Source organism: Blennius ocellaris, assembly GCF_963422515.1.
Source record: "Blennius ocellaris genome assembly, chromosome: 5".
In the NCBI taxonomy this organism is placed as follows: domain Eukaryota; kingdom Metazoa; phylum Chordata; class Actinopteri; order Blenniiformes; family Blenniidae; genus Blennius; species Blennius ocellaris.
Window position 1 is genome coordinate 14520565 of NC_137654.1, and position 21576 is coordinate 14542140.

General features: G+C 42.7%; 1 protein-coding gene across 2 annotated transcripts in view; it reads right to left on the reverse strand.

The window, feature by feature from the left end:
• Positions 1 to 21576, reverse strand: part of prdm16 (PR domain containing 16) — a 180027-nt gene that overhangs the window by 16263 nt on the left and 142188 nt on the right. For both annotated transcript variants that reach the window (XM_080496061.1, XM_080496060.1), the window contains exons 4-5: positions 7931 to 8071; positions 3204 to 3306 (exon numbers count right to left, since the gene is read on the reverse strand). In XM_080496061.1, coding sequence (XP_080352187.1) covers positions 3204 to 3306; positions 7931 to 8071 — 244 coding nt within the window. The remainder of the gene's footprint in view (positions 1 to 3203; positions 3307 to 7930; positions 8072 to 21576) is intronic.

Below are 21576 nucleotides of genomic sequence, written 5' to 3' on the forward strand. Positions count from 1 at the left end.
GTTCCTGAGTTGGACGCCAAGTTCAACAGATTGGGGGGGGAAAGCCCAGCGGACCTGTCTTTGAGCACAAGCGTAAATGTGTGTGTAGAAGTGCCTCCGCGAACCCTTTCCAACTTGAAGCACGAGGAACTGAGGTAAGCAGGGGCACGGTGGCGCCAGCCCCGCAGCCATTCCAGCACCAACCCGCTCAACCCTCTTTGCCATGACCCATGTAGCCTGTGCCTGACTCGAACCCCCCCCCCCCCCCTTGCCCCCAAGGTATCCCAACATGCCAAGCACACCAATCCATCAATTCAAGCTTCCTAAATGAGTTTATCCAAAATGACTTACAGTGCATGGCTCACCTGTTTTCTACAGCATGAGACCGTTTATCCAGCTGGAACTTCTTGGACACATTAAAAGGGCATTAGTGTAGCAACATCAATGTGTCTAACCTTGGGTAGAAGGATAAATGACCTTATGGTGAATGGGCCATTACACTCAGCTCAAATACTTAACTAACTGGCTTGATTTTGACACCACTGTGTGCACGCACTCTGTGTGAATTAGTGTTTCACTGTGAAAAGGGTGAGATCCTCTTGAACATTTGAACACTCGGGCCATTTCTGTCTGGTTTACGGGGGAAATGAAAAGCATAACAAAGATGCGTTTCATAACAGGTGGAAGAGACGCCCCTCAGGTGTGATGCTCAGAAACAAAGGCGCGTGCGTGTGTGTGTATCAGCGTGTCTGTGCTTTTTCGTATCGTCTGGTCTGGGCGGATAGAGCGGGGTGGGGGTTTTGGGGTGGGGGGGTTATAAAGTGGAGACTAATAGCTCTCTGGGAGACGAAGGGAGGCACAATTATGTGCAGTTTAGCAGCTAATCTGGGAGCATGGGTGAGGTCTCGGGGGAGTCCTCAAGTCCTCTACTTCAAATTCCTTCTCCGATAAGCCAGACACTGAAAGCAGGGCTGTGCTGCCAAGCTCCTGCTCAGCCCTGCTACCTTTTCCTCTCTCAGTCACACAAACACTCTGAGACACAAACACACACCACTAACGTCCTTAAAAAGGTAATTTTTCCCCTTTCAACCCTGTTCATTTTCTATTTCTTTATCTCTCTCTCACACATATAAGCATCAGCCAATGTTTTTTGTCTTCTTCCATACCAACCAAATCTAACGAGTTTGGCTCTGATACACACATTTTGGCAGGTGGATTTTTTCTTTCTTTTTGTATCTGCCTCCCTCTCACTGTACTTTCTGTGCATACTTGCACACAGATAAACTGAACAAACCATCTATGATCCCGCTCCATCTTTGACGTGCTCCTACAACATGCCAATCTGCTTCTTTTCAATACTCAGCTTTGCCTTGAGCTCCTGCTTCCTCCGGCTCCTTTGGCATGGGGTTTTGTGCGTGAACGGAGCACTGAGCAGAGAGGGGAGCTAAAGAACCTCTCACGAACATCCCATTCTTCATCCACCATTTTATAACCAGTGACAACCAACAGTAATCACCACCCCCCCCCCCCCCCCCCCCCCCCCCCCCCCCTTCATACAACGGTTCCAGGAGGATTGGAAACACAACAAAACAATGTTACCTGACAACGGCACTACGCCACAATAAGTCCAAGATGTTTTAAGAAACGCAGCGGAACTACGGCCCCTTTTCCGCTCAAGTGACGTTTGAAAGAAAAACCCAGTTCTGCAGTGAACAGCGATCCAAGTTAGATTATGAGATAACATTTTGGACAGATTGGTTCTGACATATCGAGGCATGGCTGAAAGGTGGTGACCACAGTGAGTCAGGTTACCCACGCAGAGAGGAGGAGGGCGGGGGAGAGCACCGAAAAAATGTGACGCACTTTTGTAACGTGAGCCAATTTGGAGATCAGAGTGTGTAACATGGTCATAAACAAAGAGTGTAAAAAGATAGATAGATAGATAGATAGATAGATAGATAGATAGATAGATAGATACTGTATAGCACAGTGTGATAATATATTTATGGGTTGATCAATTATGGGGATGATTTAACAACCTTCAAATGACTTCATAGTAATATAACATATGTTTTCTGTTTTATTCAGTTTGTTTTGGAGCAGCAATCATATATACCAACTGGATCATCAATAAGATACATATTGGTGCATATTCTTTTGTCATTAATCATTACATATATATTTTTAACTAACCTCATTCATCCCATGGGCATGTCAACTTTAGGAACAGGCGCCTTTGATAGTTATTGAGGATATTTGTTTAATTCATCCACAACATTGCATTTTGCATAGGTCATCACAGGGACGAGTCATTCAGAGACAAATAAATTCACCAAATTTACATGGTCAAGCAGATTAAAGGAGGGCCTTAAGGCAGCTATCATGGATAGATATTGAGAGGGGGGAAAAGCCTTAGCTGATCTCTCTTTTTTCATTCATTTTTATTTTATTTTTTTACAGATCTCATCACGTCATGTAGTCATCCCCATCCTGAATTGTCCTCAGCACGCAAGGAGAAAACTTGAACCACAATAATGAAAGCTAAAACTGAATTTAACACATATATTGTCCACTAAAACTTAATTTAAGGTGCACTTGTCTCTGTTATGTGCATGTACTAGTGCAATATCATTATTGGTTATTTATGTTTTTTGAATGTTTATTCAGACGCGCTCTGCGTATTTAAAAAAAAAAAAAAAAAAGCTCTTGCAATGCACGTCTCCTTCTGCCCGAGAGCTCACTTTTCCAGGCTCTTACAACGTGGTCTTAATGATGTGCATGGCTACCGAATAATTTGTGTTTGATCTCAGCTTTCCGCCAACAGAACATTTCCACTCACACGGGATGGGACATGACAAGTCCCAATTGACGCTCTAATACAGTGTTCGAGGCTCTGAGGCGCATAAACGGAGCCGCATTGTGGAAGCGCGCAATTCAGACCAGACTCTCACACAAGCGCCATTCGTTAATGGCGAATCGGTTTTAAGTGACAGGTCCAAAAGGCCCTCAGCCATATGCTTTAATGCGGGATTTAATTCCATCCTGGAAATTTATGTCTGATGCGATGATTCGCATTTCTTGAAAAGGGAGGGGGAAAGAAAATATCTTAAGAGGGAAATGTGGTGTCTTTTTTTCCCCCCAAGGAGGTTTTGGCCGTGAATGCAGCACAGGATGCAGGTTGGAGTTTGTTTAAAATGTGCGCTAATGACGCGCATTAATCTTACCTTGTAGGTTGGGTGCCATGGATCCCTCGGGGAAAATACCGTCCTTCATATACACTAAAAGCTCCTCCCCTGCTTCAATGTCCCGGACAGCTTTATAATAAATCTGATGAGAGAGGGGGAGAAAGAAAGTGAGAGGGACACTTTCACTGAGGTTCGAGGTGGAATATTGAAGACTGGACTCCCATTAATACATCGCAGATAAACTGTAGACAACAAAAATCCCGTATCACCGAGATAATATTATTGTTAGAGAAAAAAAAAAGTGAAATCAAATACCTAAAACATGCCACATTATTCAGGTAGGGTTCACAATAATTCATGCAACTTTTAAAATAATGTGCACACAATAATTTATTTGCTTCATCGGTTCAATAATCTAAACGAAAATAAACTCTGTTCTCCAAAAAATTACCAGTAAATAGACGTCAGTGAGCTTTTTAAAATCCGTTATTTGAAATGCAATAGAAATTGAGTGAATGGATACAAATATAGGCTATGTCAAATCGTATAGAAAAATAAATGGTAAAATTCAAAGAAGCGGTACAAAATTGGAAGAAAAAAAATGTAAGTACAAATAAATAAACAGCTCAAGCAGCAGCACATTTGGAAATGTCACGGATTTATCTGCACACAAGATATAGATTTATATTACTTGTATAAGGTCATTTATTTGATGCAATCGCGCGAAATTTACGAGAAGACGATTATTTAGCCAACAAGGTATGGAAAACTGGAATATTATCATTGCAAAATTCCGAGGCCGTTCAGAGTCGAGGCCTGCTCTCCATTGACTGACCAATATCAACGGAACAAAACAATGTTGAACAAACAAGCACATTATAAAAAGAAAACACACACCCCCCCCTCCCCCACGAATAACCTCAATATTAATATTCGCGAAAGGGCACATCATTAAAAAGTTCACGAGGCATGGGAATTGAAGGCGAAAGGAGGCTCACTGCGAGGTGAGCGCGCAAGGCGTCATAAGTGGACGCGTGGGGGCGCTCTGCGCCAACACAACAGTCACAACGAGGAAGGCAGAGTGCACTCTTTCATACACAATCACACACACACACACACCTATACACACACACACACACACACATGCAGAGGATGGTGAAAGTTACTGAGAAACATTTAGTGCGCCGAGGAGAAGAGAAGAGAAGCCAAAGGCCGAAACCAACGCTTCCTACTATTATTATTATTATGTATTATTATTATTATTATTATTATTATTATTGCTGCTGAACTTCTCCGACCTGACCTTTCTTTTCTCCGTGAGCCGGAAGAGTTGGGAAAGTTGCGCGGCGCTGCGGAGAGCCTCCAGCTGCAGTAGCACTTCGGTCCCGGTGGAGTTGGCGACGCAACCCATAGTCGGTCTACCGGAGAGGGAGCGGGGAAGGCGGGGAACGGGAGCAGGCAGGGCCCGGGAGAAAGGCGGGTCGCGGAGCGGCCGGCAGCGCCGCGGACAGGTCGGTGATCGGTGGTTCCCCTCCGGCTGGCAGAAGAAGCCCGACGCGCCTCTGCTGGACTACGATCTGATCTAGTCAGTGAGCGCGTCTTTGAAGATGATGATGAGTCTTACTCTCTCTCTTTCTCTCTCTCGCTCTCTCTCTCTCTCTCTCTCTCTCTCTCTCTCTCTCTCTCTCTTTCTGACTCCCTCTCTCTCTCTCATTAGTGATTCCCTATTGCCCCTCGGTGCTCTCTCGGTTGCCCGTCGGCCACTCCTCCACGTCTTATCTCCAGCCAAAAGGATTGAAGGATCTGCGACGCAGACCCCTCCCCGCATCTCCCGATCCCAGCCGCCGCTTGATAAAGCTATTATTGATGTAAATAACGGAGAAAGCAGCTCGGCGGACTTTGCGGCCACTCCGATCAGTCACTCACATCACTCATATTTACATCATAAAAATACGCCAACGGGACTTTTTAATTGTTCTTTTTGTAATTCTTAAATTTGTATTATTTCGTTAAATTTCTGGAGTAAACAATCATTGAGATACATTTTTTCCACTCTTTTCTTGTAAAGTGAATTAAAAGATTCGGCCTTTTTGATAAGAATTTGGAGTACAAACTATTTTAGTAAAAAATTTTTTTTTTATTTGTCAACATATCTATTTAAATTAAGTGTTTTCAGCAGAGGAAAAAAAAAAGGAGAAGCATTTCAACACCAGAGAAATATGGTGACGAACAATATCTTAAAATCCTTATTCAAATAACATATTTCCCCCCCTTATAATTATTCTTGAAAATTATTTTCTTTAACCTATAAAATAGTTCAATTTGTGATATTAATGACAGCTCCTTCGGGTTTATGACAGAAATATAAATTACAGCAAAATTACTGGCAATTATTGCAATCTTCTGTTGATGACTACAGCCACTTAATTATCAAGGAAATTTTAATTACACTCCAAATTATTATTAGTGTCACTTTGAGTCGTATGTGTGATAAATACATACATCTATTTATTTTCTACAGTAAGGCCTCCACTCTCAGACCTGTCCTGACTGTCCCATCTCTGTCCACTGTTCAAGAGACAGATGCCTCTTCGATCAATGCCAGCCTGAGGGCCCAAAATAATCCCCTGTTGTGGCCTCACACACACACACACACACACACACACACACACACACACACACACACACACACACACACACACACACACACACACACACACACACACACACACACACACACACTAGTCTATGAATTGATGGATCCATCCGGGGGTAGAAGGGCAGATCAAACAACGGCTCCACTCCAAAACACAAAAGATGAAGGGTTGACAAGAAGGTGGACATGGTTCATCTCCTCTTTAAACCCTCGTCAGCTGTGTGTTCACACACGTCACACAACACTTTCAGCTGGTCAAAGATGGAACCGATTGCAATAGATGCAATGGATTCACTTGCACAAGAGTTTTTGGCAATTGTTCGGCGTGAATAGAAACACTTTCAGTGGGCCCACACGCACGCACACCCGCACGCACTTACTTTATAAAAAATAAGACCAAATGACCAGAAAAGTCTAAATTATGCATGTTTATGCACATATTTGTGCATCTTGCATCATTAATGACAAACAAACAAATAAATCCTCGACTTGCTTCTTAAAAGGTTACCTGTTGCATTTGAATTTGCCCGGTGTGCACATATTTCCATAAACTCATACATTGTGCATGCTGATACAAAACAAAAACGGAAGAGAGAGAGAGGCGGGGAAATCACTGAATGGTCTGCTAAATTATACATTTTAGCACTGAGTGGCTGTGCATGTATGTGTGTTTCTGCGGTGTTTGTAAATAAATTATAGGGTCATACCAGTGAGCCACTGCAGCGAGCAACTGGCCAGGCAAGTACAAAGCCATTTGCTAAGTACAAACAACAACAAATCACATCAAAAAGCAATCGTGCACGTGGCCTCCTGTTGGTACGACAATTCTCCACAATTTTCTCTGGTGCCCTGATTCTTTTTTTTTTGACATTGTGTGGCAGTGGCAGGGGGCACTGATGTGAAAATCTTAAAAGGATTAGGCGGGTTGGTGTTGCCAGCCAATTGGTGCTTGTCAATCTCGGAGGCCCCTGTGTGTTCCTTCTCGTACTTGGTCCGAGCCCCCTTTTCTTTTAACCGGTCAGACTTAAATGTCTGAAGCTTAAATGGACACACTAGCCTGTTCCCTTGGTGTGACAAGAGTGACAGGTGGCAGATCAAGACGTGAGGACAGAGAAAGGAGACAAAGTCAGTGAGGAACAGGCGGCCCGAGGCCGAAGGAGGGACGGAGAACGAGCCATGTAGGCAGGGATTAGGAGACAAATAAGAGTGGAGTGACAGGAATGTGGAAAAACACGGCCTCGTCATATGAATGCATTTGGCTACTTGTCACACTGCCTTCACATCTGAAGTTATGTTCTGGTGTCAATTCGTCTCGTTGTTATGCAAAGTTTCCCCTCTCAGTTTCCTGTGGATGCTCCTGACGTGTATCTTCACTCCGAGGTATCAAAAAAAAAAGGAAGAAAAAAGTCTGAATTAAACTGAAATTGAAATGTGTGTCAAGTAAAAGCTGTGTTACACCAGCAGGGTTTCATTTGTGGAAACTAGGACAAGAGTCAGCAAAGTAAAACAGTCTCTGCAAGATAAACAGAAACAGAAATATGGTAATATATTGCAGCAGTGCGCCGTGGTGCACATATTGCATGGGGTTAGGGTTAGGGTCTAGTTAAGCAGTTGGGGTTTTATGGGCAACGGGCTGGGCATCTTTCCAATGGTATCCACTGCCATGCTCATTTTTTTTTTTTTTTTAAAGAAAGAGGAGGACAAAGAGAATGAGGTATAAGAAGCAAGAGACTGCTGCCTCAACAGAAGAAGACCGAGGCTTGGATAATGGCTATTAAGGGACTCGGGGGTGTCAGACTATTCTTCAGCCTCTTTACATGGGTCATTTCTTAACAGCACTGGCAACTGGCCCAGCCGCAGACACACAATAGAGCCGTTCCCGGGTCATTACCGGCGCACACATTTTTCGGGCACAATGGCAAACACACAAAATAGTGTGCACGCACCCCCTCGCACACATCAATCCTATTGTCGACTATTAGCGGATGGGAAGCAATGACTGCTGCTCCTCGGCTTGTCTCTGAAGACTGTTGACAACACGGTGTTGCTGTTTTTTTGTTGTTTTTTTTTTCCCAGCTCCAGCCAGGACAGTGTTTGCCATGTCACTCACCTGGTCTCCTGTGAGGTGACAGGCGGCGAGGTTCTGCTCCTCAAATGACAGGGCGGAGCGGACGTATTTGAGCCAGCTGTTGCTGCCGGCATCCGGGCCCGTGTCCAGTGCAAACTTGACGTTGCCCATGTCGTCGACCACCTGTCGGAGGGCAACAGGTTAGAGATTAGAAGAGGCAGCGGGGGGGAAATAATTTGCCAAGACAACAACAAACACGTATGAAATAGCTTTCAAAACTCCATCAGGGTACGCAACAGCTGTACCAGGTGTTTGATGTCACTTAACTTTAGGACACACACACAGAACCAACATGTCAGTGGGTGTGAGGGCCACCTAACCTTGTCAATGCTGACAACATGAACAGGAAGGAGAAAGAGGACAAACCGTGGCTTCTTTCACTTGTCTAAAGACTTTCTCTGGCATATATTGATCACCCTTTGTAACCCCTGCAGCCCCCTTGAGACTCCGAGGAACAGGTTTCATGTTACCCGCTTTCACAGAGAATGAAGGAGGATGGAGGTAGTGGTGAAGGAGGAAGAGGAGGAGCAGAAGCACAGAAGAGGGGCTTATTGTGAGGTGAAAAGTGAGGGGGAAAACCAGAGGGGAGTAACAATCCTTTACGTTTTTTTCTAAAGAAGACTGGGAAGCAAACTGAATTGTTGATTATGACCGATTATGACCAGAAAAACCCCCCAAAACTCTGTATTGAACAACTATGGGAATCAGTAAGTTTTCTCCTCCGAGCTGACTTCTGTATTTGTGTGTGTGTGTGTGTGTGTGTGTGTGTGTGTGTGTGTGTGTGTGTGTGTGTGTGTGTGTGTGTGTGTGTGTGTGTGTGTGTGTGTGTGTGTGTGTATGTGTGTGGTGGACTTTGAGGAATCTGGGGGCGGTTGAAGCCTCTCTCCACCATCTCGAGGTCAAAGCTCCGATTTCGTGCTGATACCGAGTCTGTGCGAATCCTCCGGGGATAAGTGGCCCAAGACAGATCAAGTCCTCTAATTACAACTACCAATCAGGCTGGCTGGAGTTCAGCGCTGACCCCCAGCTTGACTCTCTGCTCCCCTAATCACAGTCAAATGTCTGCTGAAGGAAATCGAGGTGTGATAGAGAAGAACCAACAAACCCTCTGACATTTTTAGATGTGCAAAGTTCGTGAACTTCTCTAACTGGCCATTTTTCTCCAGCCTTGTTCATGACGTCCCCCCCCCCCCCCCCCCGCTCGTTAAGTGTAAATTGCAGTGTTCTTGTTGTCTGAGGGAACGCGTGCAGAAGCTACATTTTTGTGGGTGGGGGTGCAGGTGCCAAGTTTAGTGAGTAAATATGTAAAGGGTCTGGATGAAACCTGCCCCGAATGCTTGTTTATACAAATACATCAACTGTTTAAGGCCAATGCCTGATGAAGTAACAGCTTGAGGTAATGGCAATATTGCACTTCTTCTGAGCCGAGGTGTGAATTTACGCTCTTCAGTCACTGCACCTTTTTTCAAATAACAATACACACGCTAAAAATAATTGATTAAAACCTTGACCTGTGTTTGAAAAGTCCCTGTTTCACAAACCTGAAATAAAAACCATGTCTGCTCCTTATGTAAATGTGATTGTATGAGTGGAGAAAGGAGGTTGTTTACTCAAATCACTTCCTGTTATGTGTTTCCTATAATTCACACCAAGATTCCCAGGGGAAAATATTGTGATAATGTCCTTTTTACAGGAGGTTATGAATAAAAAATTATTTAAATCTATTCCTCACATCTACAGCTACTGTCCCTCCTGTTACTGCTTTGCGATTTAAAACACCATGCTTGATAGAGTCCAGACCTTTATTTTATGTGTGAAAACAGTTACTGAAAACAAACCAGGCATACCTCCTCAACACATGCAGACCCACACTGACTTCATCCAATGTGTTTTCTACAGCCACCGGAGTCAGAGTGCACTTGTCATGGGGGTTACTGAGGGGCTGCAGCAGGTATTGTACATGCTTTTCAGACACATGGAGAAAAGTTCAGGATCCAGGTGGATACAGATTGGACTGATTCCTTTTTCTTTTTGACACACAACACTGCTATCCTTACATATTGGGCAAGGCAGTGTTCATCCAATGTTCAGCCTCCCTACCACCACCACCACCACCACCACCAGCTACCCCTTCTCATATACACACACCCCAGGGTCTGATCACAGCGTTAATGAGCAGCAGACCTGTTTGGATTGTGTGTGTGTGCGTGTACGTGCGCGCGCGCGCGCGTGTGTGTGTGTGTGTGTCTGGGAGGCCTGCTAACACCCTGTCTTGGGTTGGAAGCCTGATTTATAAGGCTTCAAATGAGGGGCAACAGAGAAGGAGAACCCAGAACAAGCTTGCGGCTGATTGTTTGTTTATTTACCTCTACCTTTCTTTTTTATCCCGTCCAACCACCCAACCCTTCATCCATATGGCACATGGAGGAGGCAGAGGAGGAGGAGGAGGAGGAGGTGGAGGACCCGGCTGGAAATCATCAGCTCCACGTGTAAAAGGATTTCAGCAAAACAAAGCAAGCGAAAGAAAACTTGGCTCCTTCGTGTTTTGCAGGAAAGTTCAGTGTCCTCCTTTCACAGGTGCTTCGATAAAATGTTGAGTAATTTGCCTGTTTGCAGTCTTTCTGACCACTAGCCTGCTGTCTGTATCCCCCTCGTCACACTTATTCATTGTGCATCTATTTTGAGATCCAAACCAAATCAAATGTAAAAGCAATTACAATTGTTATTTAATAGCTGGAATTAGTCTTTAGTCTAATGTATATAATTCAGCCATCTCTAAGAAAGACCAAGAATTGGAATTCAACTTCTGTGACCCTCCGAAAATTAATACAAAACTGACAAAGAACTGAAAAAGAAAACTTTTCTGACAAGTACTTACCTACATAAATGCATTTATGTCCAGCATTGTGTGACCTCAACCAAAATACATAGTATGTATTCAAGTTTCTATTGAAAAACTTGACCTATAGTTTGACTTGACTAAAATGTATCAAAGTGACTGACTTGTCTCGCACACACACACACACACACACACACACACACACACACACACACACACACACACACACACACACACACACACACACACACACACACACACACACACACACACACACACACACACAGACACAATGAGACTTCTCTGAAAGAGAAGCGGCTTTAAGTGGACAGGATGCAGAGCAAACTCCACAGGAAGCTCTGATAAGAGCACGACACTTATATCGCTCCTCACAACACAAAGGGGAACCTTTGACAGCTAGGAACCTTTAATGGCTGTCTCGGCATGCCCTCTCCTCCGCCAGTTACATCTGACTGATGTGTGTGTGGCGCACTGGGCTGAATTAGTAGAGGAAAGTTGCTTGTACGGGGAGACGTTGGTGACAAGGTACATATTATTTTTCTGTTTGACGGAGGGCAGAAAATGGAAATGGCAGCTCAGAGCGCTGTGGTGATTGTGAGTTTGATGTGAGATGGAGATAGAAGCAGTCTTACAACACACGAGACATAACAGCTAGGTTATTGTGTGTCTCTCAGGGAATATTTTTATGAAGTGTGAGGCCAGAGCTTTGTTGCGCTGCCCCGGCTTTCAATGTGTGAACACACCCTAGTTTGCATGCATCTGTATACATGTGTGGCCCAGAACAAAGTCCGTGTTGTAGTTTGAAAGCTGTAAAAAGTAAGTAAATCCATACTTACTTGTCTAATGTTGTCAGAAAATAGAAAGTGCTTTGTTTTTTAAGCTAATTTTGTGTCTCGTGGATAGAGAAATCAGCAATTATTTGTCATTAGTTGCATTTATATAACAGTTTGGCTTCAGGTTGTTGAGAGAAGCATTGAGAGAAACTGTGTCTTTATAAGGTAAACTACTTCTTTACACTGTGCGTGTGGAAAACAGGAAAGCAGCACTATAAAATGAAGAAAGAGGAGGGGAGGTTGTAAACAAATGAAAAAAAGTTATTCCGAGAGAAAAGTGCAACTACCTTTAGCTATTAAATTCACTTTTAATCTATCTGGATCAAGCACATGTGAAGATGGAGAGAAAAAGAAACAGAGAGAGAGAGAGAGAACTCATAATAAAAAGGTGGCTGGGGGAATCATTCGCACTTCTTCCTGAGGCAGGTAGGGGGCAGACCTGGCATGAAGGCAGCCAGTACTTGAGCAGGAGTGCAAATAAAACTTCCCTCACTCTCTGCAGCTGTACACACATACATATACATCAGGCCTGAGTGGTGGGAGACAATATAAAAACGGTAGATAAAGTAATACTTACAGGTCTCCTCACACACACACACACACACACACACACACACACACACACACACACACACACACACACACACACACACACACACACACACACACACACACACACACACACGCACACACACGCACACACACGCACGCACACACACGGTGTTGAGGCTGACGAAGGGGACAGTCATGGAAACGGAGCGGTGGCAGTGACTGATTGAGTGGCTGTGAAGTGGGCTGCGGAGCTGGTTGTTAGAGGTGTTGCAAATTAAGGTGCAGGACGACTAACAAGGAATAAAGAAGTGTGTGTTAGAGTGTGTATCCTTTCTGGAAATGTGTCTGTTTCCAGTTTAGAGCCCCCCCCCCCCACACACACACACACACACAGACTAATAAAGCGGCTGACAGAGTACAGATCACGACAGCCTCCGATGTGTTTGTGTGTGATGGATGGGGGCCTGCAGAGAAGACCCTACCCTGCCACATCACTCAACGGTCTAAATGAGTGTACGTCTGGCTGTGTTTGTGTGTGTGTGTGTGTGTGTGTGTGTGTGTGTGTGTGTGTGTGTAGGATTGTGCAGACCAAGAAGTGTGAACGGTGGACATTCACACAAGGGGTCCCGACAAAGAAAAAAAAAAAAACATCCTTTAAATTTGAGAAAAAAGGCAACAGAATTACAATATACATTTTATATTTATTAACCAGAGACAAACTGATTTTAGTTGAGTGGAGATGGTGATGGACGGACAGAAGGATAAAAATAACATTTTGGATAAAGTGTGCCTAAACAATCAACTGTGCGAGCTCAGTTCTTGAGATATGTGAGTGAACGTGAGCACAATAAAGAAGACGTGGAAACTGTTGGCTGAAATAAATGCCAAAGCTTTGAGAAATTTTACGTTAAACATTTAAAAAATCAACAATACTATTCATCATCATCATTTCTACAAATCGAACACATTAAAAAGAATTTGTGCATCACCATTGTATTTTCTAACTTGAACTGATGTAAGACAAAGTGCACACACGTTAAAGATGCTTCAGTTTATTTTGTCTAATTATTAATCCTATTTTCAACCACTTGTTATATTTATCAAGCATTAAAAAGTTGGTGTGAATGCTGTACATCCCCTCTTCACAAACATGTCAAGTCTTTGGTGCAAATTCTCTCTTTACTGTCTGCAATCTGAGCACATAAAATGTACAGATCAAGAAATTATAAGCTCAAGGAAACTGCTGTGACATTCAACGATCATGGATTATGTGTTTTTTAAACATGATATCACTTTCAAAACCTTGAAACAAGCAAACATACAAGGAGTACCAATGGAGAGTCAGTGGCAGAGTCAAAGCATTTCATCAGGAGGAGCCATACTGTGGCCTTTTAAATGCACGCATGTGTGCGTGTGTGTGTGTGTGTGTGTGTGTGTGCGAGAGAGCCCTATTACCAATGCTGGTAACAGTACACCTGTGTAGCCATGTCTGGCAGCCTAATGACAGCTAAAAAGGAAACAGGTTGTAAATCCACACACACACACACACACACACACACACACACACACACACACACACACACACACACACACACACACACACACACACACACACACACACACACACACACACACACACACACACACACACACACACACACACACACACACACACACGCACACACACACAGTTCAATGGATTGATGTCATATTTATTGTTTGTCTCTTTTCACTAAACAGTCTGTACACTATGTGAGCTGCAGTGTATGACTGCAGTAAAATGCATGTATGCAAGGTGTTGGAGTGTGCATGGAGTGTGTGTGTGTGTGAGTGTGCGTGTGTGTGAGTGTGTGAAGGTGAGTAAAGGCGTGTTAAATGTGACCCATTTTATCTGGCCAGGGCAGCCATCGACATAATTAAAAACCAGGCGTGCAGGCCAGGGAGGGCCTGGGGCCTTGTAAAAGCCATCTGGGTTGTAGTGTGATTGTGTACGTATGCATTTATGTGTGTGTGTGTGTGTATGTATGTATGTGTGTGTGACTGCGTGTGTGTGTGTGGGTGTGTATCTACATGCAGTGTGAGTGTCAGAATGTGGCCCCGCTCACTAATGACCCAACTCGCCTCTATTAAATCAGAGTCTCTACAGTCGCCGTCACACAGCTATCATTTGCGGTCAGTGTGCATGTGCCACGCTGAAAACACACATGTGAAAAGTTCCTGCGTCAATCTCCCACACTCTCTCGATGATGGCCGAGTCAAATCTCGTTTTGTTTCAGCTTGAGCTATCAAACTATCGACGTACAGAAAATAAAAAGCAAAACTTCATGTCTTCATGTGGAATGATTGACCTTCGGATCAGTTCTATATGGTTGAAGCTACAGGACAGTGATGACAACAGAAGGGATGCAAACATTTTACAATGGCAATTTGTGTCTTTGCTGTTTGGGATACTCACCAGATAATATATATTTTCCTTAACTCTCAGACATGTAATAATATACGATTACATCCACGAGCTTTCTCTTACAACAAGAAGGATGTTTTGGCAAAATGCTGAACTTCCCAATGTTTTGATTTATTTGTTAATATTGAGATATAATTGCTAATGGCTGTTATGGTCCATGGGCAATAAAAAGCATAACTTATCTTAAATGTCTTACATTATAGTCTGCCAGTGGAGAGACCTCAATGGTATATTTTAGTACACTGAGAGAAGCAATTTCCTCTCGTTTTCAATATACTTACAAATAATTTCACAATAGAAGTATTATTGATTTCATCAATAGCTTTATTCACTCTCTTTATTCATTCTCATTGTTGAAAAGAAGATACTTTTTTGAAAAAGTTGCAGCCTCCCCGCAGCTCATCTGAATGAGCAGGTTGCCAGGTTAGGGTAACTTGAAGCAGGAAGTGTGCAGGCTTTAAAAGAAGACATGCAGGCTGGACCTTGTTAATGAAATGGCTTTGTGTTATTTACAACCCCTTGTTAAAAGGCTGGATGGGTGCGTGTGTGTGTGTGTGTGTGTGTGTGTGTGTGTGTGTGTGAGAGTGCATGTGTGCTATGGTTTACATGTGTGTATATGCAGGTGTAAGTGACTTTATACTTGTGTGCGTTTTATGAATGCAGAGGATGTTTATTATACAAGTGTGCATCTATGTGTATGTGTGTGTGTGTGCGCGCGCACATAGAGGTTGCCATCATGCTATGTCTGTTTTACGGTAGCTCAGCCGTTTACAGACAGCTCTTTATGATATGTGTTTAGGGCAATTAGTGAGTAGATATATTGGCTCATTACGGTGAAGCAGGTGCAGTGTAAATGGGGAAATATAGAAACAGTATATCAGGGTCTCACACTTTGTCGGTAGCGTTTGAAGAAGGATAACAAGACTAACGTGTTTGACGAACGGGAGCATGCAAACAGCATCAATGAGAACTTCAACACAGCCAATGATGAAACTTCATCATATTTCAAACTTCGTTTAAAGAGGAGAAGAGGAGCCAAATGTGAGGAAACCATTATTGGTGTGAAGGAAGGATAGAATTAATCAACTGGACCTGAGCTGAGAAATCGTGATCCCATTCAAACACTAATTCCTCTATGGGATGTTCAAAGTGTTATGAGTTTTTAAAATGTTTAAACAAAAGCAATGCAGTTACAGCGAAAAGAAACACATTATAAATATGACACATAGTGGATTATGCATGACGACTACTCTTAACAGTGAGCTCTAACACAAAGTTTAAATAATGCGTAAACATTATAATATCATGTGTCCATCCATTAAAATGTCCAAATAAGGAATCTGAACTTATGGATCTCCAAATTAAAGTCTGAGCTGCCCCTGTTTTTCTCAAAGATAAAATATTATAGCTACAATGCAAAATTTCCTGAGCTTGAGCAAAGCGGCTAAATCAGTCAAATCTAATCCGTCCGTGCCAAGAATAATGACAAATAATAATGAGACAAGGAAGCTCGCATTCAACACCGACACGACCTGACCTCCACTCTATCGACTGACATCGGACCCGAAGCACACAACGGGACAATTCCTGGAACTGTGCAAACACAAATAGGGAAGTGGTGCTCTGGACTAATTTGTAGAGCACGTAACACTATCAATTATTTATTAACACCCCAATAAAGGAATACTTCCGAGGCAGGCTGTGAAAAGATGGGAGGTGGAGCAAACTCTTATAATAACATTTTTTAAGGCGCAAAGAAGGAATGACACCTCAATTTTTTTTGCCACACCAGACAAATACAGTGAATTTCACATTATTTTCATTTCTGGAAGATTAGAAATATTATTGATAGTTTATATGAGTAATTGTTCAAGTTGTATTCTTTCTTTCATTCTGGGTTTAGCAGATGAACATTCCGGGTGAAGTAGTGTAGTTCTGTTGTTTGCTTGAAAAGTAGCCAAATAAACTCCAAGAAACACAATGCATGTCTGTACAATCGATTCTTTCTCAGCGTAACATTCAGTTTTCCCAAGTGTCCCCAGTTTGTTTTCTGTATACAAGTTTCTGCAGTTTCAATCCGCTGAAAAATGGAAAACACGAATGACAAAAGTCAGAGAAACATGCTGATGACTGTTCATTATCGTCATGCTTCTGTGATCCAAACCAGACGATTCAAATGTGAACTGAGAGACAGTTTTCCCTCCGTGTCTCCGTTGCTGCCGAGGATCAACTCAACATTTATCCCATCGACTACCACATTCCACGAATCTTCCAGAAGCTGAGTGACACAAAACAGAGGGCATCACATATGTCTACAGCCCTCTTCTGTAAATATCGTTTTCAATATATTGCCTTTTTTCTCCGCATAGTCTTATTAACACAAATAGGTGCCAGTGGTCCACCTGATTTTCTCCAGGAGTGCTTGAATTTGAGAGTCCACATCAACAATGATGCATTGTGCAATAAACGGGTGCCAGGAAAAGAAAAAAAAAAAAAAAAAAGCACTTCTCAGCAGCTGTCCAGGACAGCATGTGGCAGAGCCCCTGTGTGGCTGCAGGTCGGATTATTGGAACCATGTGACCTGAACCTTTTGTTTACTGTAACAAGCAGACTCCACGTTTTCCTCTCACCACCTCCTCACTGCTCCTCCTCACCTGTACGGTACAACCAAGACTTAGTCCTCAGCCAGATGATCAATTTACTTCCCATAATAATTGGCTCATTGAAAACAAATGTTTCAAAACAAAGCCCCTTGTTTATAAGATCATCCCAAAGTCAACAAATAAACATACGAGGGATAACCAACTTTACAGGTATCGAGGAAAGACTTTGTGCAGGTTTATTCAGAAACGTGTGTTTTAAAACAACAAATTGGTCACCATTAAAAATTGTGCCAATCAGAAACTTCTCAGATGATTCAGTATAAACATTTACAGGAGCAAAGCAGAGCGATTGAGGCAGATGAATGAGGACATAATGCAGTTGTTAGCATCGCCACGTCACTGTAAGATCTGTCCTGGTGTGAATCTCCGAGCCCGGGGATTGATGGTGAAATATGCAAACTTTATCTGCTTCTTTCCTAAATTAAGAAGAACAAAAAATACTGTCTATTAAAATAACTAAAATAACATAAATGTGTCATGCAGCTAATTTCTTTCTGTTTTTTTTAATGATGACAACAAAAGTAAAGAAAGGAATGCAACAGTTTCAAACTTAGTGTCCCCCTATTGATAAATATTATGCGACACGTTTTTTCCCGTCATTGATGATTATATGAAAGAAAAAAACAACCTGGTCTTCTCTCCTTCATCATGCATGCATTATTTAATTTGTGAGTTCTCCTCCTCTGTGTAATCTGGTAGCTCAACATACAGTGTGTCTGTCCTGATGGGCTGAGACCAGCCAGGACAGCGGGGCTAATAAAGATTTCTCTCTCCGAGTATCACGCCTGCTGGCAAAAAACTGAGGAAAAGACCTATTTCACTGTTGTGTAAACCATTGTTTTCTTTCCACACTTCTCTCTCCCTCTTTCTGCTCTGATATTTCACAGGAGTTTTGGCCCCGGTTCAAGTGTGAACACAATACAGCTATTGAGATCATAGTTCACACCTCCTTGCCTGCGCTGAGTTCTGCGTGAGCTTTAGCACCCGCGGCTACCACCTCATGCTGAATTTCTTCCCTTTCCAATGCTTAGTTTTTTATTGTTACCCAGGATGCAGAGCAACCAGACTCAGTTCCACCCCGTTTCCTCATTTCCCATCTCCTCAGTACAACCTTCACTCGAGCACGGGCTCCGGAGGGCCCCAATGTGCAGGTAATGGATTCAACTTGACCACCCCCACCCAGAGGCACATATATTTAACTTTTAATTAAGACCGCTCATCTCTTTTCCTGAGAGAAACGGTAGAATAGGCAGGGGGTGGCAGTGTGTATCGTGCGTGTGTTGCAGACGAGCCCCGTAGCCATCTGGTTTCTGTTAGAGACGATATTAAGAATGTGTCAGTGGCCGAGACTGGCCTGATGGCTATCAATCTGCCTTTTAATGTGTGATGGGATATATGGAGGGACACATGGTTATGGGTCTCCCTCAGACACGGTAATGGTTGAACAGGCACATTAAAGTGATTGAGGCCAGGGAGGAGATGGGGGCCATAGTGGAGCTGCTAAAAGAGGCTTGAGGGCCTTTTTACTGCACAGTATCTCTCTGTGTGGGACTGAGGAAGAAAACCCACTCATGCACGGAGAGAACATGCAAACGTCACACAGAAAGTTAACCACTACAGCCCTACAGTGGCAAAGTAGTTAAGTCAATTAAGAGTTACGGATGAGAAAAGTTCAACAGCACTAATCATGTTTTATTATTTGTGCTTTGATTCGGTTTTAAAATTTGAAAGCCTCTTTCAGTTCTGAGAAGAGATCAATAGATGAAAATATGTTTATTATCACAATTATTATTACTATCAGTAAGCATTAAGAGGTCCAGCACAAATGAAATATTACAAATAAAGAAAATACGCTTTTGTCTCTTTACATGTATGCGTCATTTGTATTAAATTGTGTGAAAGGTGCTTCATAGTAATGTTTCATATATTGATTGATGGACTGAGAAGTTTTTGATGAAGGATCCCATCGGGTCTCCAATGTGTCCGAAATGCATGCCGTACTATTTCCTATTAAACTTACTGATAATCCCGCTCAGCAATAAAGGCACAGAAAAAAAGTCTAGAAGGAAACGACCGCGAGGAAAAGACGAAGGGACCCAGAGATAAATGAGGAGGAGGAGCAGCTGTTGACACAAGCCTTCTCCTCTCTGTCAGATAAGAGATAATCGGGCAGCCAGTGTTTAGACACACCATTAGTAGCATCATCAATCACACACACACACACACACACACACACACACACACACACACACACACACACACACACACACACACACACACACACACACACACACACACACACACACACACACACACACACACACACACACACACACACACACACACACACACACACACACACACACACACACACACACACACACACAGTGAGAAGATGGAGGAGGATTACTCAGGGGGTAACCCAACATAGTGCTCTATTACCCATTACTGTCTAAAGCATGTCAGACTATATCCACTTCTTTAGAGCTCACCACACACATGCACGCACAATCGCACACAGACTACACAGCACAGAGTCGCCTTCGTGCTCGCAGCATATCATAATATCCACAATTGCAGGAGACTTTCTCTGTATGTGAAGACTAAAATGTAGTGTTTATACATTATTCATTGTTATATATTTTTCATTTCAATGGCGGAGTAATAAATGGAAGCACGGACACAAAGTTTAGCTGGGTACAAAAAGGGTCATGAAGGATTGAGAGAGGGCACACGCTCAAGTTTAACTCCCACCTGGAAACTTCTCATTAAAGCCGGAGCGGCCCTTGGCATCAAAGTCACCATTAAAATCACCTCAGCAAATAACAATGACTTTCAAACTATCCTTTGACAAATAATGGTGTCATTATAACTTACTTGTGGCACTGTGAAGAACAAAAAAAACTTTTTTGGAGTGGTCCTGTGCTCCCCATGGCCACATTAAAAGCACCCGGAATAATTTGGCTATTCGCTCACAACTCTTGAACAACACTTCCCTAAAGGAACACAATCAGGCATAATTGGCCAATCAGCAGCGGGAACAAACAGCGATATACCTCACACAGTGAGGCTGGTAAATGCACTGACCTCAAACACAAAACTCAACAGAAAAAGAACACAGCACAGTATTACTGTTATTCTCTTGAAATATACATACATGTTGTTTTGCTGAGAGCTTAACAAAAGAGATATCCATCACGCATCACATGTCAGTCTCATCAAAAAGTCACACCAGCACATTGAGAACTTGAATCCCCAAACTTTAACTTGAAAAGCTAAATGGAATCGTAAATTTAAACCATTGTCAACTGTCAGCCACTTCTCAGTGATATCATATTGTCCTTACTAAACATTAAAAAAAGAGGAACTCAGTCAGCATTAAGATGGTGACAGATTGCACTTATGTCCAATGCACTTATATTTCAACACTAATAAAGCCTTTAATTGTAGGCTGCCTGCACACTTAATTTCCACTGAGCTCGAGGTTGTGATTCGGTGGTACAAATTGTATGTGAAACTAATCCATTCAATTGGGAGAAAAGTCCAAGTTGGCTGTTTTCCAAATGAGCTATTCAGTTAAAGTTAGCTGCTTTGAAAAAGAATGTAACATACACTTAAACGAAACAAACTGTTAATCAAAAAATACTTTAGATGTGGAGATATGAGTTGTTGTTGTTTTTTTTTATCCAACATTAGAGAAATAAGTGAATCCAGTGAACACAAGCTGACCTGTGTGCCTTCTTGAGTTTGATCAATAACACCGAGGACACTTGAGGTGCAGCAGGTCATCGCTCAGCACTTAGACGTCGTTATCTATTATTGACTGTCCATCGATCAGTGCAGCCAAAAGCAAGTCAATACAAGCATAACAAACTTAATTTAATAGGCTTTGAAAGGTCAACAGGAAGTATTTTAATGTTATGACAAGAGGCATGATGTTTCCATTCACATTGAATAGAATAAAGCCAAGGTTGCATCGTGACGTAGTGGTTAGCACTCTTATGCCAACCTCATCCAGGACTGGAGTCTTTCTGTGCAGAGCTTGCATTTTCTACCTGGACTTGCATCGCTTTTTCTTTCATCAGTCCAAAAAGATGAATTTCCAACTAACTGGTGATTTTTTTAAGTGTGTGTGTTTCCCTGTGATGGTCGCTCTTTATCCATTGCCCGGATCAGCTCTAGCCAGCCATGGATAAAATATTATAGATGATGGATACATCTATACACTTTTTCTGCATTTCCTTAAATAACAAAAA